Below are 22809 nucleotides of genomic sequence, written 5' to 3'. Positions count from 1 at the left end.
GGGAAGTGGGGGGGGCGGATATTTATTTCCTCGAGGTTGCACTTGATTTGTGAGGGTTCTCAGGTTTGTGGTCCGGCGTCCCCCAGCCTGGCGGTCCGTCACAGTCTCTGCTGGCAGACTCCTGTCTCTAGAGGGGAGTCAGCGACACCAGAGCATCTGTCTACCCACTGGCTCTCCTTCCAGACATGTCTGTCTAGTTTGGGATCTTGCATGTAAAATAATCCACAATAAACAAACAGACTCTTGCTGTGTGATCTCTGTCAAGTCGGTGGTGACTGTCCAGAGGGCCAGCCAGATCTGACCACCTGCTTTCTCTAGGCAGCGGTGGAGTGGGCCCTGCTGGAGGGAGCAGCCAGGGAAGCTCGCCACCACACCCGGCCCCGGCCATGCCGAGGCGGCCGAGCAGCCCCTACCCTGGAAGCCCCCTCCCCCCGACCCCGTGCCTGTCCCTGCTTGGCCACCCTGGGGCACCGCCTGCTTTGGGGGCGTCGGTTGGAGCAGCTGTAAACCCGCCACAGCCTGCCTGACAGCTCAGACCAGGGACCGTGGTTCTTCCTCCATCTCTTACCGGGTCCCAGGAGCATCCAGGCCTGAGCCACCTCCTCAGCGCCCTCCGCTGGGCTCCCCGAGCGTGGCTGGCTCCTGGATTTGAGAGCCACTGCTCCCCTTTTCTGGAACAGCTTTACTGAGATGTAGTTCACGTAACATGAATTCACCCATTTAAAGTGTATGATTAGGGACTTCCCTGGTGGCACAGTGATTAAGAATCTGCCTGCCAATGCAGGGGACATGGGTTCGAGCCCTGGTCTGGGAAGATCCCACATGCCGCGGAGCAACGAAGCCCGTGTGCCACAACTAATAAGCCTGCGCTCTAGAGCCCGTGAGCCACAACTACTGAGCCTGCGTGCCAAAACTACTGAAGCCCTCGTGCCACAACTGCTGAGCCCACGCACCACAACTACTGAAGTCCTTGCGCCTAGCGCCTGTGCTCTGCAACAAGAGAAGCCATCACCATGAGAAGCCCGCGCACCTCAACGAAGAGTAGCCCCTGCTCGCCACAACCAGAGAAAAGCCAGCGTGCAGCAACGAAGACCCAATGCAGCCAATAAATAAGTAAATAAATAAATAAAATGAGAGAAGCCACCGCCATGAGAAGCCCGTGCACCACAGCGAAGAGTAGCCCCCCCCCGCTCGCCACAACCAGAGAAAAGCCCGCGTGCAGCAATGAAGGCCCAACGCAGCCAAAAATAAATTTATTTAAAAAAAAAAGTATGATCAGGTAGTTTTTAGCACATTCAGAGTTGTGCGACCCTCACCACAATCAATTTTAGAGCATCTTCATCACCCCAAAAGAAACCCCTACTCTTTAGCAGTTACCCCCCTCAGCCCCCTGTCCCTTTTAAAAAGGGTTCGCGTCTCCTCTCCTGTGCTGGGAGCTGGGCGCTGCTGCAGGCGGCGGTCCTCTGGGAAGCAGGCCTCTCCCTGAGCCTCAGGGGCCGTGGGGGGCCTATGCCTTCTCCAGGTGGCTTAGGGGAGGTGGGGAGCCCTTTAATCCCTTCACCTCCCAGGGTTCAAGGATGCACCTTCAAGTGGGATGGACTCATCAAGCCCCCAGGCAAGCCTGGAATAAACGCAGAGACATCTGCCCACGTCTCATGTGCAGGTGAGAACACCAAGGCCTGTACTTTTGCCTGGGACCAGCAGCAGAACCCCGCTCAAACTCAGCCCTTGGGCCTCCCGGACCAGGGCCACGGAGGAGTGGGCAGCGAGGGCACTGTCTCCGTCTCCATGGCCAGCAAGGGAGCTTCCCCCCGCCCCCCACACCAGTCCTTCTGGGAGGGCAGCTCAGGAGGGGGCTGCCATGCCTGCTGATAGGAGACTGGGGCCACGTTCAGACCTCTGCCAGCTCAGGTGGGCCTCAGTTGGAGTGAGATAGAGGCCCTGCGCCGGAGGAGTCTGGGAGCGGCCTCTGCAGTGTGGGCCCCCATCCCTGTGAACGGAAGGCATGTCCCCTGTGCAAGGCGCTGTGTCCCTGACCCGTGCACAGTGAGTTGGCCCTGAGACTCCACCGTGGACTTGCCATGATGCCATGGGCTTTAGCCCGTGTTCCTGAGAGCCCGTGGGGTGCCTGGTTCTATCCTCAGGGAGCTCGCAGCCTGGTCCAGTTCCCAGAATCAAGGACACTTTGCAGCCAGGAAGCCCTGGAGCCCTCTTCCAGGGCTTGCAGGGCAGGGAGGCCCTGGGGGAGCAGCCAGAGACTGGGGAGACAGGGGCAGTGTGGGAGCACCGTGGGTCCGCTCATGGCTCATGGCCCCCTGCCTGCCAGTCCCCCACTGAAACACCCGAGGAGGAGTCTTTCTACAACCACCCCTCTTCCAAGGAAAGGTTCTCTTTGGGGTCCTGAGGGGCCAGGGTGGGCAGACAAGAGGACTTGAACAGGCACGACTCACCCAGAAATACCCTTTGCTGCAGAGGAGCCCCTGCCAGCTCTTGCTGGGTGGACTTCAGGGGGCCTGTGCAGGGGGTCCAGGCCCTCAGCACCAGGGAGTCCATGGGAGGTGCCATTCCCTCCCCACCCCTGCCTGGGGCTGCAGGCCTGGGGCAGGTCCCTGAGCTCTGGATGATGTGAGAAATGGAGTCATGGGTAGTTAACCCAATGCCTCCAGGGCCCTGCCTGGGTGGATCCCAGGGATGGAGGGGACTGGGGAAGCTCACAGGCCATTGTAGCCTGCTGTTGCCAGATTGTCCCATTTTCCAAGAAAAGCCAGGAATCCAGCCTTCAGGTGAAATGTACATTTGACAATGGACTCAAAATCAGAACCCGTGTATACTTGGATGTGGCCCATGGGTGTCAGCTGATGCCTCACTCTCCATGTCTGTAAGGCCCACCCCTCATGTGCTGCAGACCTTGGGGTTCAAGCAGCTCTTCTGTGGAGGATTTACTGCCAGAGAGGCTCAGAGAGAGCTAGAAATGACTTGCACAGCGCATAGTAGAGGGCAAACTGGCATGAGAACACAAGGTCATCTAGGACCAGAATCATCCATGTCAAGGTTCCATTATGTCTGATGCGGGGGTGGGGGGAACCCAAGGCTCCCTGCTGGCTCTGTGTGGCCTCGGCCACAGCTGGGCAGGTCCCAGCTCAGCTGCTGCAGAATGAAGGACAAACGGGCAGGTGGGTGGCAAGGGGGCTCCAGAAGTGGGCAGGGGTCTCGGTAGCCTGTGAAGCTACGCCCAGTGCCGGCAGCCCTGGCAACTCCCGTGCCTGCCCCGCCATCCATCCCTGAGCTCGGGCAGCGAGGACATGGCTTGGCCCTGCCCGTGCTGGACACCTGCCCAAACGGCTCTGAACCCGCAGAAGATGTCCCTGCGCCTCTCGGACGCCCGGGGCAGAAGTGAGCCCGGCCTCACAGTTGGCACACGGGGCCGGGTGGGCCGGGGATCGGGACCGGGCGGGACGCCGGCTCTGGGCTGGGCCGGGCCGGGCCGCAGGGCGGGGCGGGGCGGGGCGGGGCGCCCGGGTCGGTCAGGCGGCGCACGTGACCCGGCCGCCGGGAGCCGGGCGCTGACGCCGCGTCACCCCACGCGAGGCCGCGCGCCCATTGGCTGCGCCGCGGGCCGGGGCGGGGCTCGGCCGGCCGGCGCCCCCAACCGGCGCCCCCAGCCGGCGCCCCCGCCGCTCCCGGAGCGCGTCCCCGCGGCCTCGCTCTCCTCACCTGTGAAATGGGATGCCGTCCTACCGGGGAGTAAGGGGTTAATGCGGACGCGCGCAGCCCCGGCACGCGGCGCGGTGCGAGCGCAGAGCCCCCGGGAGGGTGGGGTAGGGGCTCGCAGAGGAGCAGGTTCCCCAAAGAGCCGCAGCCCCAGCCTGCTTTCCCAACCCTCCCCCTGGAAGCTTGCCCAGCTGGTCTCAGGCTGTGCAGCGAAGCGTGGTCTCTTTGGTGGCAGATCCTTACCCCCTCCCACGACTGGACCCTACAGGAGGCTTCAGCCAGGCTTCACTGCAACTGGCGGCTCGAGTCCAGGCTGCAGGTCTCCGTTGGCCTTGCCTCACCTTCTCTCCCGAACTGCTGCAGTTATGCGTGCATATTGACTGAGTGTGCTCTTTACATATGCGGTAAACGCGTCTAAAGGACAGTCAGGCAGGTCTGTCGTGACCATGACTCCAACAAACCTTACCTGCCTCTGCGGAGTGACGGCAGGAAGGGGTGTTCTCATTTGACAGAGACTCAGAAAGGTGAAGTAGGTGGTTCCAGGCCACACAGCAAGCAGGCGAAAATCCGGACCTGCTTCCTGACTCTGAGAAGGTGGTCTTCAGGCTTCACTTAGCACCCCCTCCTCTCCCCGGGAGGGGCTGTTGGAATTTTCAGGGAAGCCACCGGATTCCCAAGGCCCGCTGGGTGCTTGGCTCCTACTTGGGTCGGGGGGAGTCTCAGGCGTCAGGATGCAGGGGGCTGAGAAGGGGGATCCCTCTGTTCCCCAGCAGAAGTTCATCCGGAGGGCCAGGCCCTGCGGTGGGGGGGGTCCTTGAGCAGGGCCACTTGGGGAACAGATGTGGTTTGGAGGCCCCCGGGGCCTGGCCACCCTTGTTCTGGGTAATTTTCCATAGCAGCCATTTCCGGGAGGGGAACAAAGAGCCCTGCGTGTCCGGGCTGAGCCTCAGGGACTTGGGCCTCCAAGGCCTCTCTTGGCCTGGGCACCCCCCCTTCCAAAGTGCGCCACTAATTTCACTCTGTCAGAGGGTGTGGCCAGACAGGCTATATCTGGAGCCTGAGCAAAGCAGTACTCGGGATGGCTGGATTCACTGAGGCAGGGGGCTAGGGAAGCCTGGGGATCCAGGCCTTTGATAAGTCTCCTAGGCTGCCCCTACCAAGGGTGCCTCTCTGCTTGCATATCTCCAGGGACAGGGAGTTCACTGCTTTCCCACTTTCAGTACCTGATGTTAGTTCTGGTTTATCTCAATCCACCTCATTAGACCCCTCCCTTGCCACCTAGCTCTGACCCCAATCCACAGGACCCAGGGTCCAGGGTCCAGCCCTCTCCCCAGCCTAGCTGCCTCCTCTGACCTGGCCCCAGCCTGTCATGATCCAGGGCAAGGTGGCCCAGGTCTAAAGCACAGTCTGCTCCTTCATCCCAGCTGCTCCTAGGGACAGACACCGAGATGTGAGTCTCTCCCTAGGATCAACTGGATGGGAGATGGGAGTCAGATGGCCTTGGGGCCCAGCCCTGTTGCTGCCCCAAGTAGCTGTGCGACCTCGTGCAGGTTAGCTCCTGAACTCCATGGGTCTTCCTGTCCTCCTGGGTGCTGAGGCCAACCCTTCTGTCATTCCCACAGCTGCATCTGGGAGCAAACCAGATTAAGTCAGGGTGGGAAATTCCAGCCTCTTCCAGGCTCTTCAGGAGGCCCATCTGATCTGGACACTGAGGAGGGTCAGGCTCATCTCAGGCCCAGCCAGCCATGGTCACTAACGTCCGGGCCAGCCTATGTGGAGACATCAGCAAGCCCCGTTACAGCTGAGGTAAATGAGGCACAGAGTGGGGCCTGCTGCCTGGCCGGAGGCCGCACAGCAGGTCTTGGACGGGTCTGTCTCCTAAAGACCCAACTCTCGGAACGAGGTTTGTCGGGTCACCTCCCTCCCCAGGTCCAGAGACCTCTGGGACGGACCCAGTCCGGGGCCTCCACTCGGCCCCCTTGCTTGGTGCTGGAGAGGCCAGGGCCTGCCGAAGCCCCGTAGCAGTCGTCACTTGGATGGAGGGGCCGGCCGGGTAGGTGTGCAGGCCAGACCCGAGCCGGCCCCGCGCTCTCCAGGTGGGGCGGGACCGTCCACCGGGGGCGGGGTTCCCCGCAAGGCTCCTCCCCGCCCCCGCCCACGCCGCAGAGCCGCCACAGGGAGCCCAGTTGCCGAGGAACTTTTCGCGGGCGCCGAGCCCCACTGAGGCCAGGGCGTGACGCGAACTCGCGGAGCGGCGGCGGCGGGCCGGGCGGGCCGCCGGGAGGAGGCGACTACGCCATGGACGAGCCACACTTCAGCGAAGCGGTCTTGGAGCAGGCGCTGGCCGAGCCGAGCGAGCTGGACGCGGCGCTGCTGACCGACATCGAAGGTGCGTCAGGGCCACTGGGCTCCGCGCGAGTGGGGCGCGCCGGGGGCGCCGGCCTTTGTCTTCCGGGGCGGCGGGGGGCGCGGGGCGGGGCGCTGGCGCTGGCTCCGTGCGGGACGCGCGGGGCGCCCCGTGTCTCTGCGCCGAGCGCTGCGGGCCTCGCTGTCCTGTCCGCGCAGAGCCTCCCGCGCCCGCCCTGGCTGTTCAGGCCGCTCCTGGAGGCTCGGCGCTGGGCACGTGCGCCTCTGGGCGTCCCGGTCCGCCCCCCGCGGCCAGTGAGTCCTCAGCCCCTAGGCGGCCGCGGCGAGAGCCTGGGACCCGGACATCGCCGAGGCCCCGCCCCCGCTCCGGCCTTGACGTCAGCGGGAGGTTATTCTCGGTCATTCCCTCCAGCCCGAGAGTTCAGCTCCGCGCAGGAGCTCTTGCGCAGGCGCGCGGGCGTCCTCCAGCCCCTGCCCACCAGGGTCCGGTTCTCCTAGCCGGTGCCGGGCATCGGTTCGGCACACATTTACTGAGCATCTACTAGGCCCCGTCCTAGGCACCAGGGGTTCACAGACAGACCTGGGCTCCCCTTTTCTTGGAAGCACAAAAATCGCCAAGGAAACCCACAAATGGCTATTTAGTTACACCTTGTGGTCGAGCCGGGGCAGGGCGACAGCTTCCGGTAGAGCGGTGGGGTGAGACCTGAAAGTCAGCCCCAGGACCCGCTGGGAAGGATGTCTTCACCGCAGAGGGCACGGCGAGGAGTTGGAGATTCACAGGTGAGGCTGGGCAGGTTGGCAGAATGAGGACCGTTGTCGGCAGGGAAAGGAGGGAGCAGCTGCCCCGGCTCGCTGACACCTGTGGAAGCACCGCTCTGATTGTTCTACAGAGAAGGGGTTGGGGGAGACGCTGAAGCAGGGGCCAGTTAGGAGGCTGTTGCCCACTGTGCAGACAGCAAATCCCAGACCCCCTGAGTTGCCTCCGAGGTTGCTATGTTGCACTTGGTTGATGGGGAAACAGGCCAAGAGCACAGGACCCAAACCTCCCACAACCTGGATAGACATGTCCATGGAGCCTGTGGCCACTCTGGGGTTGGCAAAACGGACACCCACTCCTGCCCTACTGCAGCCTTGCAGATGAACCCAGCTGGCAAGACCCAAGACTCTCCAGGTCCCCTGAGAGGAACGAGGGTTGAGAGGAGGGCCAGGCAGGCCTCGAGTCCGGGATGGGGAGCTGGACTGGATCCCAGAGGCAGTGGGGAGTCTTGGGGGAGGGGTTTGGGCAGGGCAGTGCCATGCTTGGGTTCTGTGCCGGAAGTTCCCTCGAGCTGTTGGGGTGGATGATCACAGCACGAGTAGAGAAGACTCATTCAGCACTTAACTGTATGCCAGGCACTGTGCTGACCACTGAGTCCTCCCAACAGCCCCAAATGAGGGGCTTGAGGCACAGAGAGGTTAAGTGACTTGTCCCAGGTCACACAGCCAGAGCATGGCAGAGCCAGAATTCAAACCCAAGCTGTGGGCTCCAGAGCCCAAGCTCTTAACTGCTGGGCTCCTAAAAGTGTGTGCCTGTGTGTGTGGGGTGGGCAATAGAGCAGGGGACCCAGGAGGCTACTCCACATGGAGGTATGCTGGGGGTCGGGGAGGGGTCATAGGTCACACCTCCCCATCCCAGGCAAGAGCCTTTGACTCATGAGACTGAGGACTGGCCTTGAGCCCCACCCAGCCCAGGCATCTGCCTCGACCAGACTCTCTGTCGTGTGACCAGTTCTTGGGGTGGCACTTTCACCAGGAGTCGCAGGTTCTGTGCTGAAGGCACTGCCCCCGCCACAGTGCACCGTGACTCCTGGTGAGTCAGTCTCCTCCCGGCCTCCTTTTCTTGTTCTTGCTTTGGGGTCCTTTGTGGCCGTGGGCAGAGGGCATGTGAGAGCTGTCCCGCGTGAGCATTGGGATCGTTGTTCCGGGGCAGTCCTCACCTCCCTGCTGGTTAATTCACCAGGTGTTGAACGTGTGCTTAGTGCAGAAGAGGCGAGTGGAGATGGCTGCCTGTCAGGCCCGCGCATCTCCCGCGGGTGGGCCTGGGGCTCCAGCGCACAGCTTGTAGTCATCTCTGCCTGGGCTCCCCAGTCCACTCTGTCTTGGCACCCCAGGTGTCTGCCTTCCGGCATCTTGCCCACCGCTCTGCCCAGTACCTGAATCAACTGCACGGGCCGGGCCTCCTGGGGTCCAGGCCAGCCTGATGGAGAGGACACATGGGGGCCACCCTGCCCCCAGGCCTCTCCCCGCAGTCTCTCATGCCCAGTTGTCTGCCTGGCCCCACCAAGCACGGGCCCTCCTTAGGAAACAAGCTCACGGTGACTTACAGCCCAGCTCCTGGCCCTGGCGCACACCTCCTCAGCTCCCTAACCACCGTGGCTCCCCAGTGCCCCGAGATAAAGTCCCCTTGTCCCAGCATGGCGTTCGAGACCTGTACGGTGGGCCAAGCCTGCCCTCCGTGACGATCCCCATCCCTCCAGGTCCCACGCCACTGACATGTTCTGCCCCCGTGTTGTGCCCCTGCCTCATCCCCACGGCAGAGCCTGGGAGAGGCCTCTCCCACCAGACACAACCCGCTCTCCGTCCCTCTTCCTGCCTTTGGTACATCCACAGGCCCTGTGGATGTGCCCTTTGACCCCGGGACCTGACTGGGGCTGCACCTCTGCACATGTGTTAGGAGAGGGGAGGGCCTCAGAAATGCCATGGTCACCTCTTCACCCAGTGTATAGACAAGGAGCAGACGCCTCCACTGCCCCCCAGCTGCCCAGCCTGTATGGCAGCCGAGGGGGTGAGCGACAGGAAGGCCAGGCCCGGCGGGGCTTGCTTCCCAGGCCAAGAACCTGTTGAAGAAGACCATTTCTAGTTGGCAGAGGAGCGCCAGAGCACAGCAGGTGTTTCTGAGTCTCTGGCCATAGTTGATGGTTTGCTGGGCAGAACACCTCAAGGCAGCCTTAGGGATGCAAAGTAAAGCACTTTTGAGGTTCCAGTCACACAGTCGTGGGGACTAAGGAAAGCAACCCAAAGTAGGTAAAACGATAAAACCCAGTGCTGGTGATGCTCCGAGGAAATGGAAGCATTGCAGGGGAGAGTGTAAAGGGGTTGATCTTTCCAGAAAGCAGCCTGGCAGCTCTGAAGCAGCATGCTGCCTTTGAAACAACACACCCACTTCAGATTTAAAACAGCTGCAGTGAAACAACCCCGAAGGGGGAAATATAATTAACATAAAGGAGTGGATAGCACTGTTTAGACTGGAACGTTGCTCAGCAGGACGGGACCGCCCCCTACATCGCCGCTGCGTCAGGCCCATGGGTTGTTTCCCAGCTGCTGGAAGGAATCTCTACCCCAGGACAGGATGTTGGAGTTGGTGCTGGCCAATCTGTCCAGCGGCCGTGCTCAGGGTCACTTGGTCCGTGTAATTGGGAGCGGCGTGTGGAGGGGCACTAATGAGGGAAGTGTGCAAGGCGGTGACCTCAGAGCAGGTTTTGAGAGGAGGAGGAGTTTGCAGGTGGACACGTGATAGTGGGAGGGGCCTTCGTGGCAGAGGGAACGGGCTGGGCGAGCGCACAGCCTTCTGAAAGCAGACAGGAGAGTCAGGCCCACAGGCCAGGGACCAGCAGGGGTGGGGCTGGCAGTGCACACGCCCCTCGATCTGGTCTCCTCTGTGCTCAGCCCCGTGCTGAGTGATTGCGTGTCACAGCTGGCTCAGGCCTTGACCCTGCCCTGGGGGCTCCTCTAAGGGCAGTCAGGAAGGCCTCGGAGCCGAGGTGGTGCTGGGGCTGTGCCTTGCACCTTTGCACTGCCTCGCCTGCCTCCGTGTCCCACTCTGCACACACGTTCTGACCTGGCGTGAGTGGTGGGTGGCAGCGAGGTGGGACAGAGCCAGGCTGGCCCTGGTGCTCACACCTGCCCCTGGCAGGCTGGGCTGAGGGCTGTGGGCTTGGGGGTTGGCAGGCCTGGGTTTGCGTCCCAGATTGTCCACTTGGCAGCCAGGGGACCTGGGGCCCATCGCCTCCCTCTGAGCCTTAGTGACCTCGTCCGTCTAGAGGGCACACTCCCAGCTTCCCCTGGGGCTCCAGCCCCGGGCCCGTCCCACTCCAGGAAGAGCCGGCACCCACTTGCACCCCCGGGCAGCCCTACGCACACAAAGGGCAGCCTGTGCCCCTGCTGCACAGTCACCGGCTGTGGACATGTGAGCCTGCCAACCGGGCTCCTCAGAGAGCAGCAGGGTGGGTGGCAGGCAGGGTGCAGCCCCCCTCCCCACCACTGCCCTGCACCCTCCATCGAGTGGGCGGAGCTGGGACGGGGCTGCTGCTTTGCACCGTTTGCCATTCTTCACAGCTGTGCAGACTTTGTGACCTGCTTGCAAATCCCTTTCCTGCCCGTTCCCTGAGAAATGGTCTCCTTGGCTCAGGTGAGAGACGAACGTGGGTTGGAACTCCAGCTCTTGACTGTCTCCCTGACCCCCACCCCCTTGGCCCCTCTGCTCCAGCCACACCGGCCTCCTCGCTGTCTTGATGTCACCTCCTCAGAGAGGCCTTCCCTGACTGCCTCCGCTTTTTCATGGTGCTCATCACCACCTGCACCCCTGTTCCTCCCTGTATTTGCAGACTGTTGGTCTCCAAATGGAACAGAAGCTCCACGAGGGACGTCTTCGTGCTGTGTTCCAGCACCCTAGTGCCTGGCACACTTAGTAGACACTTAGGAAAGGGCAGTAGGTATTGCCACAGAAGCAGATCTGGGCTTCGTGGGCCAGGCTGTGTAGGTGAGGTGGTGAGCTCCCTGTCCCAGGAAGCGTGCAAGCAGGGTTTCTTCAGGGTGCAAGACCTCGTGCAGTTTGGATGGGCCCGAGGCTCCCATGATGGTCAGAGCTGGGCTCCTGTAGGTTCGTGGCGCAGGGCCCCTCCAGGATTTGCATCATGGCCTCACCGAATAAACAGGCAGGAGAATAAAGGGCTGCCCCACATCTGCCTTCAGAGGGAGGTCTGAAGGCGAGCCAGGGATGGGGGAGGAGGTTTCAGGTTTCCTGTTGTGTCCTGATAGGATCAGGGCAGGCTAGGAGGAAGGAGAGGAAAAGGAGTCAGGCTTGGGGCCGGCAGGTGGGCCCACTGAGGCCGAGCCCGAGCCTCCAGTCTCCCGATGTGCAGAGAGTGCGTGCAGAAGCCACGTGGGCCTTGAGTCTTACCTCATGTGGGAAGCCAGGAAGCCAAGTGCTCAGCTCACCCAAGGAGGGGCCACACTGCGGGATCCCAGGCCAGCCTTTCGGACCCGCTGCGGGGGAGCTTCCTTAAATTGTGCACGCTGGGGACCTCTCTTGCCTCCTGGAATCCCCTACTCTGAGGCCAGGAGTGAAGGCTCAGAGAAGGGGAATGAGAAGGGAGAAGGGCAGAAGGATGGGTAAGGAGCTGGGAGGGCTTGACCCCTCGGGGCAGTTGGCCCTGGTCCTGGCCTGGCCCTTCAGAGTCTCAGGCCCTTCAGAGTCTGAGGCGAGTGTCTGCTGTGGGCCTTGGAATTCAGGCCTCAGTGTCTTCCAGTCTCAAGGTACTGAGGTGAGGGAGGAGCCTTCCCAACAGCAGTGTCTTGTTTGTTTTTTGGGGGTGAGGGAGGGTGTGAGCAGCCACCAGCTGAGGAGAGATGGAGATGAGGATGCTAGAGAATTCTGTTGCCCTTGGCACCCCCTGCAAGGCCATGGAAGGACCCGGACAAAGGAGGATGGGTGGGTTGGGGGGCGTTACCTCGGCTAGCCTGCTGGAGAGGGAGGGCCATCTGGGCCAGGGGTTCTCCAGTCCCCCAACACCCTCCGAGGCTGCAGGAGACCAGGAGAGGGTACCGGGGTGGGCCCGGCCACAGTTGGAGGCTGGCCTGAGCCCGGGATCTGCTTGGCCACAGAAGCCTGAGCTGGCAACCTGGGCTGCTGGCCAGGCTATGTTCATGTGTGTGTGTGGAACTCTGACCTTACACAGAAGGGGAGACAGGCCCAGGTGCCCCTCCAAAGACCCCCAGAGCCTGTCACCCTACGACTTCCTCACTTTCTGTCCCAGGGATTGGGCTGCCTCTTGGACTCCCCGGCCCTACAGTGAATAAGTGAGTGAATCAGGCTTCACCCAGAGACTGCTGGTCGGGCGGGGGAGGGGGTGAGACCTTCACCGACCCCCATCCCAGACCCAGGCCCCTCTGCAAAGGGATGCCTGTGTGGGGCGTCAGCTCCGGTTGTTACTGGCTGGGCACTTTGGGGTAGGGGTTTCCCTTCCTCAGTTTCCCAACAGTGACCTGTTGTCAGAGGTCCATGCGGTTGGGTGCGGCAGAGACTTGGATGCGGAGTTGGGGCACCCCTGGCCGGCCCCACGCCCGCTCCGCCGCGCTCTCGGAGGTGGTGGGAGCAGGGGACGTGATCTCCGGTAACCCCTGCGGACGTCGGCGCCGAGCGGGTTGAGGGCCGGCGTCCGCGAGTAACCCCGGCCCCATCCGGCACTGCGGGGCTCAAACCGAGCCGCGCGCCGCGGGGGTGGGGCGGGGCCCCAGGAGGAGGTGGCGCGGCCGCTGATTGGCCGCGCGCGCTCACCCCATGCCCGGCCCGCGGCCCCGGGAGGGCGTGGCCATTCGGAGGGGCGTGGCCGTTAGGCGGGGGCGGAGCCAGCGGGGGCGGGACCGGCGGCGCGCTCGGCGGCTTTAAAGCGCGGCCGGCCACGCAGGTGAAGTCAGCGCGCGGACACCGGGAGGCCAGCCGCCTGGGCGCCCTGAGGGGCGGCGGGCGCAGGCCGCGGAGCCATGGACTGCACGTTCGAAGGTATTTTTTGGAGGACCCCACCTCTTTATTACAGTTTCCATCTGCATCGCGGGGTCCTCATCCCCGGTGCCCTGAGGGGAGGTGTACCCGCTCCCGGCCCTCAGGGGACCTAGCGGACCCCTCCCCAACCTCAGTAGTCACCCCCACCCCCACGTCTGGCGTGAGAGGGTGGCCTTCCCACATCCTCTGCTTCGCAGGGAGGAGGGCCGGTTGTCCTTCTGTCTCCTGGGGCTCCTATTTTGGAGGGCTTCTTGAGCTTGCTAGACAGTGGGCCCCCTGGGTTCAGCCAGTTTTTCTTTCTGGGTTTCAGTTTCCCCATCTGTCAAAGGGGCTCATGAAGCCTGGGGAGCGAGCAGGTCCTGCAGGTGAAAGCACTCTATGCCCCATGACCTGCGCAAACCTGGAGGGCCCGCCACGTGTTTCTGTTTGAGGACCCAGGAGGCTGAGCCTGGCACCCCCATCTCGCTCTCCTGGAGGCCGTAAGGAGGTCCCCTGCAGTCACTTTCCTGCCTGGCACCTGTCAGTAGGAGGGACTCGGGCGACGTTGACTCTCCCCTCCGTGCGGCCATCCTGCCTCAAAGGGTCTCATCTGTCTTGTGCAGATGAGGAAACTGAGGCCCAGTGAGAGGAAGCCCTAGCTGGAAGCCCAGGCTGGGGACCTGGGGTACACCTCGGGCTCCCAGGGTTTGCGCATGGATCCTGCAGAGTACTTTGACCCAGTGGGTGACTCCCCCAGTGGGTTAGAGGGCCCTAGGCTGACCCAGCCAGGATGCTGATCGCCAGCTGGGGAAGAGGGCCTGTGGCCAGGCTGGGGCTGCGGCAGGCAGTGTGTCCAGTCTGTATGAGGAGGAAAGAGGACAGACGGCGTTTGCTTTGGTCGAGGGGAAACAAGCCTGAATGGCCGGTCCCGAGGCTGCTTGGCTGCAGACGGGGTCTGGGCTTGTGCCCAGAACACACAGGGACACTCTGGTTGGCACACACTTGGCCAGCGGCTGGCTCTGCCCCAAGCCTCGGTCTGTCCCACAGAGGAGTGGGTTGGTGAAGGCAGCTCTGAAGCCGGGAGTTGCGGGCCCAGGCCTCAGTTCTGCTTTCGCCTCGTCCTGGGGCAGGTCGGTGGGCCTCAGCGGGGCGCTGGGCTCGTCCAGTGTTGCAAGGCCATTTGACACACCTGGCAGAGCTCCAGATGTCACAGGTGTCTGTGAGTGGGGGCTCCTGGGGGTGGCTTTCTGTTTCTGTGGCGTTGGTCCCACAGGTGCACTGTGGGGGTGGGGGGGAGCGTGCAAATCCGTGACACCTGCCCCGCTGTTGCTCACACAGCTTCTCCTTACCGCAGACATGCTTCAGCTCATCAACAACCAAGACAGCGACTTCCCGGGCCTGTTCGACCCGCCCTACGCTGGGGGCGGAGCAGGGGGCACAGACCCTGCCAGTCCATATGCCAGCTCCCCAGGCACCCTGTCCCCACCTCCTTCCACGATGAGCTCCCCACTTGAAGGCTTCCTGGGGGGGACCAAGGCGACAACCCCACCCTTGTCCCCTCCCCAGCCTGCACCCACCCCCCTGAAGATGTACCCTTCCGTGCCTGCCTTCTCCGCGGGGCCTGCCATCAAGGAGGAACCAGCGCCCCTGACCACCCTCCAGCCGCTGCCGGGGGCCCTCCTGCCCCAGCGCCTTCCGGCCCCAGCCCCAGCGCAGTTCAGCTCTGCCCCTGTGTTGGGCTATCCCAACCCTCCTGGAGGCTTCTCCACAGGTAAGGGGCGCGTGTGGAGGGAGGGGCACAGCAGGAGCACCAGGAGGACGGTCTGCTGTGGTCTCAGAGGAATTTGCAGGCTCTAGAAATCGGGTCCCTGCTGTGCTGCTGGAGGTGCTCCCGTCACCGTCACCGGCGGTTCTCAGGAAGCGCCGCTTCCCAGCCTCCCAGCGTCCACAGCAGATACTGTGCTGGGCTGGGAAGTGAGCAGGCTTGCATCAGAGCCCCAAGCAGGGACTGTCCCGATAGTAACCTGAGGCCATGAGGGTAACGACTCATTCAAGGTCACAGGGTGATAAGTACCTGCGGGGTGGGTTGGAAGTGGGTTAGGGCAGCCTGAGTCCACAGCTCCAGCCTTTATCTCTGCAGGGACCCCCCCGGGGAGCACCGCACAGTCGCTGCCTGGCCTGCCACTGGCTGCCCTGCCAGGGGTCCCGCCCGTCTCCTTGCACAACCAGGTCCAGAGTGCGGCTCCGCAGCAGCTGTTGACGGCCACAGCCACCCCGACGGTGGCCCCTGGAACAACCACTGTGACCTCACAGGTCCAGCAGGTCCCGGTGAGGGGGTCTGGCCTGGCCTCGGGGAGGTGGTGGCCCCGGCCCCACAACCCACAGCTGAGCCCCCTCCCTCCCGTCCTTAGGTCCTGCTGCAGCCCCACTTCATCAAGGCAGACTCGCTGCTGCTGACGACTGTGAAAACAGACGTGGGAGCCCCCATGAAGGCGGCAGGCATCAGCTCCCTGGCCCCTGGCATGGCTGTGCAGGCAGCGCCCTTGCAGGTGGGAGGCTTGGGCAGGGCGGGGGGGGCGGGGGGTTTGTATGCATGCATGTCCACCTGCTAACCGTGCCTGGCCCCGCAGACCCTGGTGAGTAGCGGAACCATCTTGGCGACTGTGCCGCTGGTAGTGGACGCTGACAAGCTGCCCATCAACCGGCTGGCAGCCGGTGGCAAGGCCCCGGGCTCGGCCCAGAGCCGAGGTGAGAAGCGTACGGCCCACAATGCCATTGAGAAACGCTACCGCTCTTCCATCAATGACAAGATCGTCGAGCTCAAGGACCTGGTGGTGGGCACAGAGGCCAAGGTGCGGGCAGAGGCCCCGATGGGGTGGCCCTGGGGAAGGAGGCACCTGGGGGGAAGAGGAGGCACCTGTGGGGAAGAGGAGGATGGGGCTGAACCTGGACAGACAGGCCTGGGGCTCCAGACTCCTTGGGTCTGGCGGCTCTGTTCAGCTGAGCTTCATGGAGGCCCTGTGCGGTGTGGGCTCTTCTAGGTGCTGGGGATTCAGCAGTGAACAGACAGACAAAAATTCTGCTGTTGAGCAGCTGACGTTCTGGCGGGGTGTCGGGGTGCCAACAGACACAGGACAGATCCGTGTTGGGGTTTGCCAGGTGGCATGAGTGCTGTGCCGGAAAGAAAACGGAGCGGGAAGAGGGATGGTGGGAGTTGCAGATCTGAATCGGGTGGTCAGGGGAGGCCTCGCAAATGTGATGCTGAATGTGAACAGAGGCCTGGAGGAGGCGAGGGGGCAAGGCGTGAAGGTGGAACGATGGTGACAGCGGTTAGCCATAAGCTATTGTATGCATTTTACTTGGGAGGGACGTCCTACTAGGGAGGAACATTCCATGTAGCAGGAACAGCAGGTGCAAAGGTCCTGAGGCAACTGTGTAGCAGAGCAGTCCCGCCCCTTGTGCTTAGCTGCCCACTTGTCTGGCCTAACCGGCCACCTGTGCTCTATCTCCTTCCTACCGCCTGCAGCTGAATAAATCTGCTGTCTTGCGCAAGGCCATCGACTACATCCGCTTCCTTCAGCAGGGCAACCAGAGACTCAAGCAGGAGAACCTGAGTCTGCGCACCGCTGCCCACAAAAGCAGTGAGTCCTGGCTCCCCTCCACGCCTGGTCTCACTTTAAGCTCTGACCCTGCAAGGGCCCTTCACCCCACCTTTGGCCTTCCCCTGGCCCTCAGCTCCCCCAGGTCCTCAGCTCCGATTTGGGGCGAGGTGGGGTATGTAGCCCTCATCCCAGCCCAGCTCCTCTCTGGCCCACAGAATCTCTGAAGGACCTGGTGTCAGCCTGCGGCAGTGGAGGCCGCACAGACGTGCCCATGGAGGGCGAGAAGCCAGAGGTGGTGGACACCCTGAGCCCGCCACCCTCAGACGCCGGCTCGCCCTTCCAGAGCAGCCCACTGTCCCTTGGCAGCAGGGGCAGTAGCAGCGGTGGCAGTGGCAGTGACTCGGAGCCTGACAGCCCAGTCTTTGAGGACAGCCAGGTTGGGCCGCACATCGTTGCCCCCTCCGTGTCATCCAGCGGCATCGTCTGAGTTCCGGGACTGGGGCATGTCCTACCTCCCATTGTAGAGACAGGGAGCTGGGCAGGGGTCCCGCAGTAAGGCTGGGGGCAGAGCTGATCCCTCCTTCTCTGAGCTGAGCTCTCTGGGCTGTGCTTGCCCCGTTCTCACCCCCCCGCCCACCCCCCCCAGGTGAAGCCAGAGCAGCTGTCGCCCCCCCACAGCCGGGGCATGCTGGACCGCTCCCGCCTGGCCCTGTGTGTGCTTGTCTTCCTCTGTCTCTCCTGCAACCCCTTGGCCTCCCTGCTGGGCAGCCGGGGTCCCGCTGGCCCCTCCGATGCCACCAGCGTCTACCACGGTCCTGGGCGCAGCATGCTGGGTGCTGAGGGCAGAGGTAGGACAGGCCAGCCTGGGCAGTGAGAGGGGGGGACTCTTGGGGATGTAGATCCCGGGCCTGTGGGCTTGGGGCTCTGGACTTCCTGGGCGCCGTGTCCCCAGCCTCTGTCTGCCCCCAGATGGCCTTGGCTGGGCCCCGTGGCTGCTGCCCCCACTGGTCTGGCTGATGAACGGGCTGCTGGTGCTGTTCTCCTTGGCGCTGCTCTTTGTCTACGGAGAGCCGGTCACGCGGCCCCACTCAGGCCCCGCCGTGCACTTCTGGAGGCATCGCAAGCAGGCTGACCTGGACCTGGCCCGGGTGAGCAGCCGGACCCCGGGGGTGTGGAGGGCGGGCAGGGCTGGGACCCTCAGCAGCACCTGGGAAGGTGCCGGGCACACCATGAATCTCTCCTGTTCTCTCCACTCCTGTCTACCCCTCAGACCCCCACTGAGCCCCGGGGGCCCAGCCGGCACTGCTGGGGTTGGTGGAGTCATGGCAGGGAGCCCAAGATGGAGGGCTCTCCGGGGCTAGAGGGGTGGCACGTGCTGGGGATGCTCTGACCCCACCTTTCTCACCTGGAAAACCCTCATCCGCAGGGGGACTTTGCCCAGGCTGCCCAGCAGCTGTGGCTGGCCCTGCGGGCCCTGGGCCGGCCCCTGCCCACCTCCCACCTGGACCTGGCCTGCAGCCTGCTCTGGAGCCTTATCCGCCACCTGCTGCAGCATCTCTGGGTGGGCCGCTGGCTGGCAGGCCGGGCGGGGGGCCTGCGGAGGGATGGTGCCCTGCAGGTGGACGCCCGCACCAGTGCCCGCGATGCGGCCCTTGTCTACCACAAGCTGCACCAGCTGCACACCATGGGTACGGCGGGCGAGGGCTGGGCCTGAGGGGGTCCCACCACCTCTGCACCACGCCCAACCTCATGCCCTCCCATTTTCCAGGGAAGTACTCGGGCGGGCACCTGGCTGCTGCCAACCTGGCCCTGAGTGCCCTGAACCTGGCCGAGTGCGCGGGGGAGGCCATGTCCGTGGCCACGCTGGCTGAGATCTATGTGGCCACCGCGCTCAGGGTCAAGACCAGTCTCCCTCGGGCCTTGCATTTTCTGACAGTGAGTAGGTGGTGGGCTTGGTGGGGGACGGGGCTGAGGTCTCCCTGGGCTGAGGGCTGCCCGGGAGAGGCAGCTGGTTATGGGGGGCGCTCCAGGCCTCTGGGCTCTCGGCCCAGCATCTGGTGTGGCAGCCTTCTCCTCTCCCCTGCAGCGCTTCTTCCTGAGTAGTGCCCGCCAGGCCTCCCTGGCACAGAGCGGCTCAGTGCCTCTTGCCATGCAGTGGCTCTGCCACCCTGTGGGCCACCGTTTCTTCGTGGATGGGGATTGGGCTGTGTGCAGCGCTCCGCGGGACAGCCTGTACAGCATGGCCGGGAACCCAGGTGCCTTCTCTCCCTGCGCCCGTCCCCTGTCCCTGGCCTCATCCTTCACCCCCATTCCTCATCCTCATCCCTGGCCAGTCCCTGTCCCCTGCATCTCTGCTGTCCCTGCCCACCCTGGTCTGTTGCCCCACCATCCGGTGTTGCCACAGGGGCTGCAGGAACAGGGAGGCCAGGCTGGCTCTGTCTCAGTTGGGGCTCTTCAGAGGCAAACAGGAAGAGGGATGTGGGGGTAGGTGGTTGCTTTGGGAGGTGCTCCCAGGCAGCACCGCTGTGCTGTGAGGAGGTCAGGAAGGGCGTGTGACCGAGGTAGGTTATCCTGTCCACGGGGTGGGGGAGGCAGAGAATTTATCCCCCAGCTTTCCTCCGTCTCAGAGCCAGGCCCCCCCGCGCCCAGGGAAGAGTCCTAGGTGCAGGGAAGTGCCTGTGCACGGGGGGTGGGCCCTTCCGCCCGCCCCACTCGCCCCACTCGCCCCTTCCCCCCCGCCCCACTCGCCCCTTCCCCCCGCCCCACTCGCCCCTTCCCCCCGCCCCACTCGCCCCACTCGCCCCACTCGCCCCTTCCCCCCGCCCCACTCGCCCCTTCCCCCCGCCCCACTCGCCCCTTCCCCCCGCCCCACTCGCCCCACTCGCCCCACTCGCCCCTTCCCCCCGCCCCACTCGCCCACTCCTCCCCACAGTGGACCCCCTGGCCCACGTGACTCAGCTATTCCGTGAACACCTCTTGGAGCGAGCACTGCATTGCCTGGCCCAGCCCAGCCCTGGCCCCGGCCCCGGATCAGCCGATGGGGACAGGTGAGTGTCCCTGTGCGCCTCAGCAGGCCAGGTCTCCCACCCCCGGCCAGTGGAGCTTGGGAAAGTCTGCGTCCAGGGACCCGTGTCAGTGGCCAGAGCCGGGTCACCGTGGCCTCAGTTTCCCCACCAGCCCGGCAGGGGCCACCCACGCTTTGAGGAGCCAGGAAGCCAGGCTGTGCCGTGGGGGCCCGTGAGGAGGGCCATCCGCTTCAGGACTCCTGCCACCTGTCCCAACGGCCAGTCCTCTCCTGCCACAGGGAATTCTCCGATGCTCTCGGGTACCTGCAGCTGCTGAACAGCTGTTCTGACGTGGCCGGGGCTCCTGCCTGCAGCTTTTCCATCGGCTCCAGCATGGCTGCCACCGCCGGTGAGCCCCCAGGCCTCCCCGCCCCGTGACACCCTTGGGCTCAGCGCCACAGCAGCTTGGCCTTGGGTGCGGTGTGGCCGAGTTTCAGGGACTCCTCCGGCCCTGCTTCCTGCAGGCACAGACCCTGTGGCCAAGTGGTGGGCCTCGCTGACGGCTGTGGTGACCCATTGGCTCCGGCGGGACGAGGCGGCGGCCGAGCGGCTGTATCCACTGGTGGAGCACCTGCCCCGCGCCCTGCAGGAGTCCGAGTGAGTGCAGGCTGTGTGCTCATGCCCCCACCCCGACCCCGACCCCCAGCTTTGTTCTGTGCGGTTGGGGTCCCGTCATTTCTTTCCTGTGAAGCCAGAACCAGGGCAGGGGAAGCTCGGCGAGGGCCTGAGGCCTGGTCTGACCGTCACACCTCTGCCTTGGCGCCAACAGGAGACCCCTGCCCAGGGCGGCTCTGCACACCTTCAAGGCTGCCCGGGCCCTGCTGGGCCGTGGGAAGGCAGAGTCTGGCCCGGCCAGCCTGGCCGTGTGTGAGAAGGCCAGTGGGTACCTTCAGGACAGCCTGGCCACTACACCAGCCGGCAGCTCCATTGACAAGGTGAGGGCTGGGGCCAGGGGCCTGGCGGATCTCAGAGGCCTTGGCCTTTCCACTCCCCGGACGGTCCCCCTTGGGCTGCAGAAGACTGCAGGGTCAGCCCGACAATACAGGACTGGGGGCTAAGGTTTGGGTCCAGGGGAGAGTGGCTGCCCCCCTCTGGCCTCAGTGTCCCCACTCCTGGAGGACGGCTGGGGTGAGCGCTGTAGCAGGGCCTGGAGAGCGGGCGGCCCCGCGGTGCATTGCTGTTGCATTGCACGTGTGAGGCGGGTGCAGTGCCTCGGCAGTGCAGCCCGGAGCCGGCCCCTGGCACCACGGGCCCCCACTCTTCCCTCCCAGGGCCAGAGCCCCCTGACCCCTGACCCCTGCCCTGCCCACCACCCCAGGTCATGCAGCTGCTCCTGTGTGACCTGCTTCTTGGGGCGCGCACCAGCCTGTGGCAGCGGCAGAAGCCGCCGGCGCCCTCCCAGGCCTCACCGGGCCCGGGCAGTGGGGCCCAGGCCTCTGCCCTCGAGCTCCGTGGCTTCCAGAGGGACCTGAGTGGCCTGAGGCGTCTGGCGCAGAGTTTCCGGCCTGCCATGCGGAGGGTGAGTGCCCATGGGGCCCTGGCTTGCAATGGGGACGTATGTGAGGTGTTGGGAGGGAGCGGGGGCCTGGCTGGAACCTCTCCTGGCCCCTCCTGCCCAGGTGTTCCTGCATGAAGCCACTGCCCGGCTGATGGCAGGGGCCAGCCCGGCGCGGACACACCAGCTCCTAGACCGCAGCCTGAGGAGGAGGGCCGGCCCCTGCGGCAAAGGAGGTGAGAAGGACAGCTGGCCCAGGTGGGAAGGGCCACACGCCAGGTGGAGGCTGCAGAGGGAGGCTGTGTGTAAGGCACACAGGGACCGAGGGACTTGGTGGTGGCTCCCTGATGGGAGGCCTAACCTGAGTCAGTGGGGATGACTGTCCTTTGTGGGACACGCGACTGTGTACGCGGTCTGTGCTCCAGGGGTCAGGCGCGGAAGGGGCGAGGCTCCGTGCTCCTCCGAGACCGAGGGGGCGGGTGCTGACTAGCCTGGGGCGGGGCCGGTTGTCCCGGGGGGCGGGGCAGGGATCCGAGCCCCACCCCCGGCGCGGCCCCGCCACTGACGTGCCGCTGTGCGTGTGTGCAGGCACGGCGGTGGAGCTGGAGCCGCGGCCCACGAGGCGGGAGCACGCGGAGGCGTTGCTCCTGGCTTCCTGCTACCTGCCGCCCGGCTTCCTGTCGGCGCCTGGGCAGCGAGTGGGCATGCTGGCCGAGGCGGCACGCACGCTCGAGAAGCTCGGTGACCGTCGGCTGCTGCATGACTGCCAGCAGATGCTCATGCGCCTGGGCGGCGGGACCACCGTAACCTCCAGCTAGACCCTCGCTGGCGGCCCAGCCCCAGCGCTCCTGTTTCTGTCTCGACGGCCGAGGGCAGCGCTGGAGACCCGGTGTCCAAGGCTCGCCCACGGAGTGCACGGTCCCTGGAGGGCTGGAGACCCTCGGGGACTTCCGTACTTGACCTTGGGGCCTCCCCAGCCCGCTCCAGCACTCAGTGAGCGGCGGCCGGGATGGTGCTGGCCCCTGGTGGCCAGCCGGGGGATTGCCGGGGCCTGGCCGCCGCTGGGGGTCAAGTGTTAAGCGCGCCGCCGATCCTAGGCTTTCCCTCTCCGTCCAGAGGGAAGGAGGGGTGCGTTTCACTGAGCCGAAGGGCCCTGCCCCTGGCGCCTCCCTCGCATCTGGGGAGACCTGTGCATAGTGTAGATCGTGGTGCGCCAGCCTCCTGGCCTCTGAGGTTCCAAGTGTTACTTTGCCTTTTGCAAACTTTATTTTCATAGGTTGAGAAGTTTTATACAGAGAATAAAAAATGAACTTATTTATAATCTGGGTTTTGCTCCTTTGGGGAGCGGGGTGTGTACTAACCAGAGGGGATCCTTTGGGCCATCCGTCCCCCCAGCACCCAGGCAAATGCTTCCCATCCCTACCTGCCCTTCGGTTTGGGAGGCCTGGCTTTATTCCCTCCAGCTGACCTGGATCCCACTGATCACTGGGCCGCACGTTTGGGCTATATCATCTCCTAACCCTTAGGGTCCTTATGGTCTCAGCTGCGCCTTCTTGCCTCCTCTCCCAGCTTCTGCCCCCTTCGGGTCCCGGGATGATATGGGAGGACAGCTCCATGTCTTTGGGGATCTGTTGTGACAGGAGCTACAACCTGGGTCTCCCTATGTGTCTGGGTGTCAGTCTCACCTGCCTGACCCCTGTCCCCTCCCCGGAGGTAACGTGGGTGTGGCTGGGCAGCAAGGGCTTCTTTCCTGTACCTGCAGTAAGGTCC

The 22809-nt window shown here is 64.1% G+C and overlaps 1 protein-coding gene across 12 annotated transcripts; it reads left to right on the top strand.

The window, feature by feature from the left end:
• Positions 1–6009: 6009 nt before the first annotated feature.
• Positions 6010–22360, top strand: SREBF1 (sterol regulatory element binding transcription factor 1; the record flags this gene model as incomplete). Of its 12 annotated transcripts, XM_079726019.1 has the most annotated exons (20): positions 6010–6157; positions 12854–12898; positions 14232–14648; positions 15018–15205; positions 15289–15426; positions 15508–15729; positions 16404–16518; positions 16695–16915; positions 17126–17327; positions 17449–17627; positions 17906–18167; positions 18248–18414; positions 18566–18734; positions 19412–19526; positions 19784–19893; positions 20009–20141; positions 20314–20479; positions 20863–21063; positions 21164–21275; positions 21628–22360. In XM_079726019.1, 20 exons carry the CDS (start codon positions 6010–6012, stop codon positions 21855–21857), a joined length of 3540 nt encoding a protein of 1179 aa, XP_079582145.1. In that variant the 3' UTR covers positions 21858–22360. The 12 variants fall into 12 exon arrangements, with proteins under 12 accessions (XP_079582145.1, XP_079582151.1, XP_079582152.1 ...); XM_079726025.1 differs by lacking the exon at positions 12854–12898 and having other exon boundaries at positions 6010–6100; positions 15018–15199; XM_079726026.1 differs by lacking the exon at positions 12854–12898 and having other exon boundaries at positions 6010–6100; positions 15289–15411.
• Between the last annotated feature and the right edge of the window lie 449 nt (positions 22361–22809).

This window comes from Hyperoodon ampullatus (assembly GCF_949752795.1).
Source record: "Hyperoodon ampullatus genome assembly, chromosome: 19".
NCBI lineage: Eukaryota > Metazoa > Chordata > Mammalia > Artiodactyla > Ziphiidae > Hyperoodon > Hyperoodon ampullatus.
The sequence above is the reverse complement of the archived record's forward strand: the minus strand, read 5'-3'. Positions and strand labels throughout refer to the sequence as shown.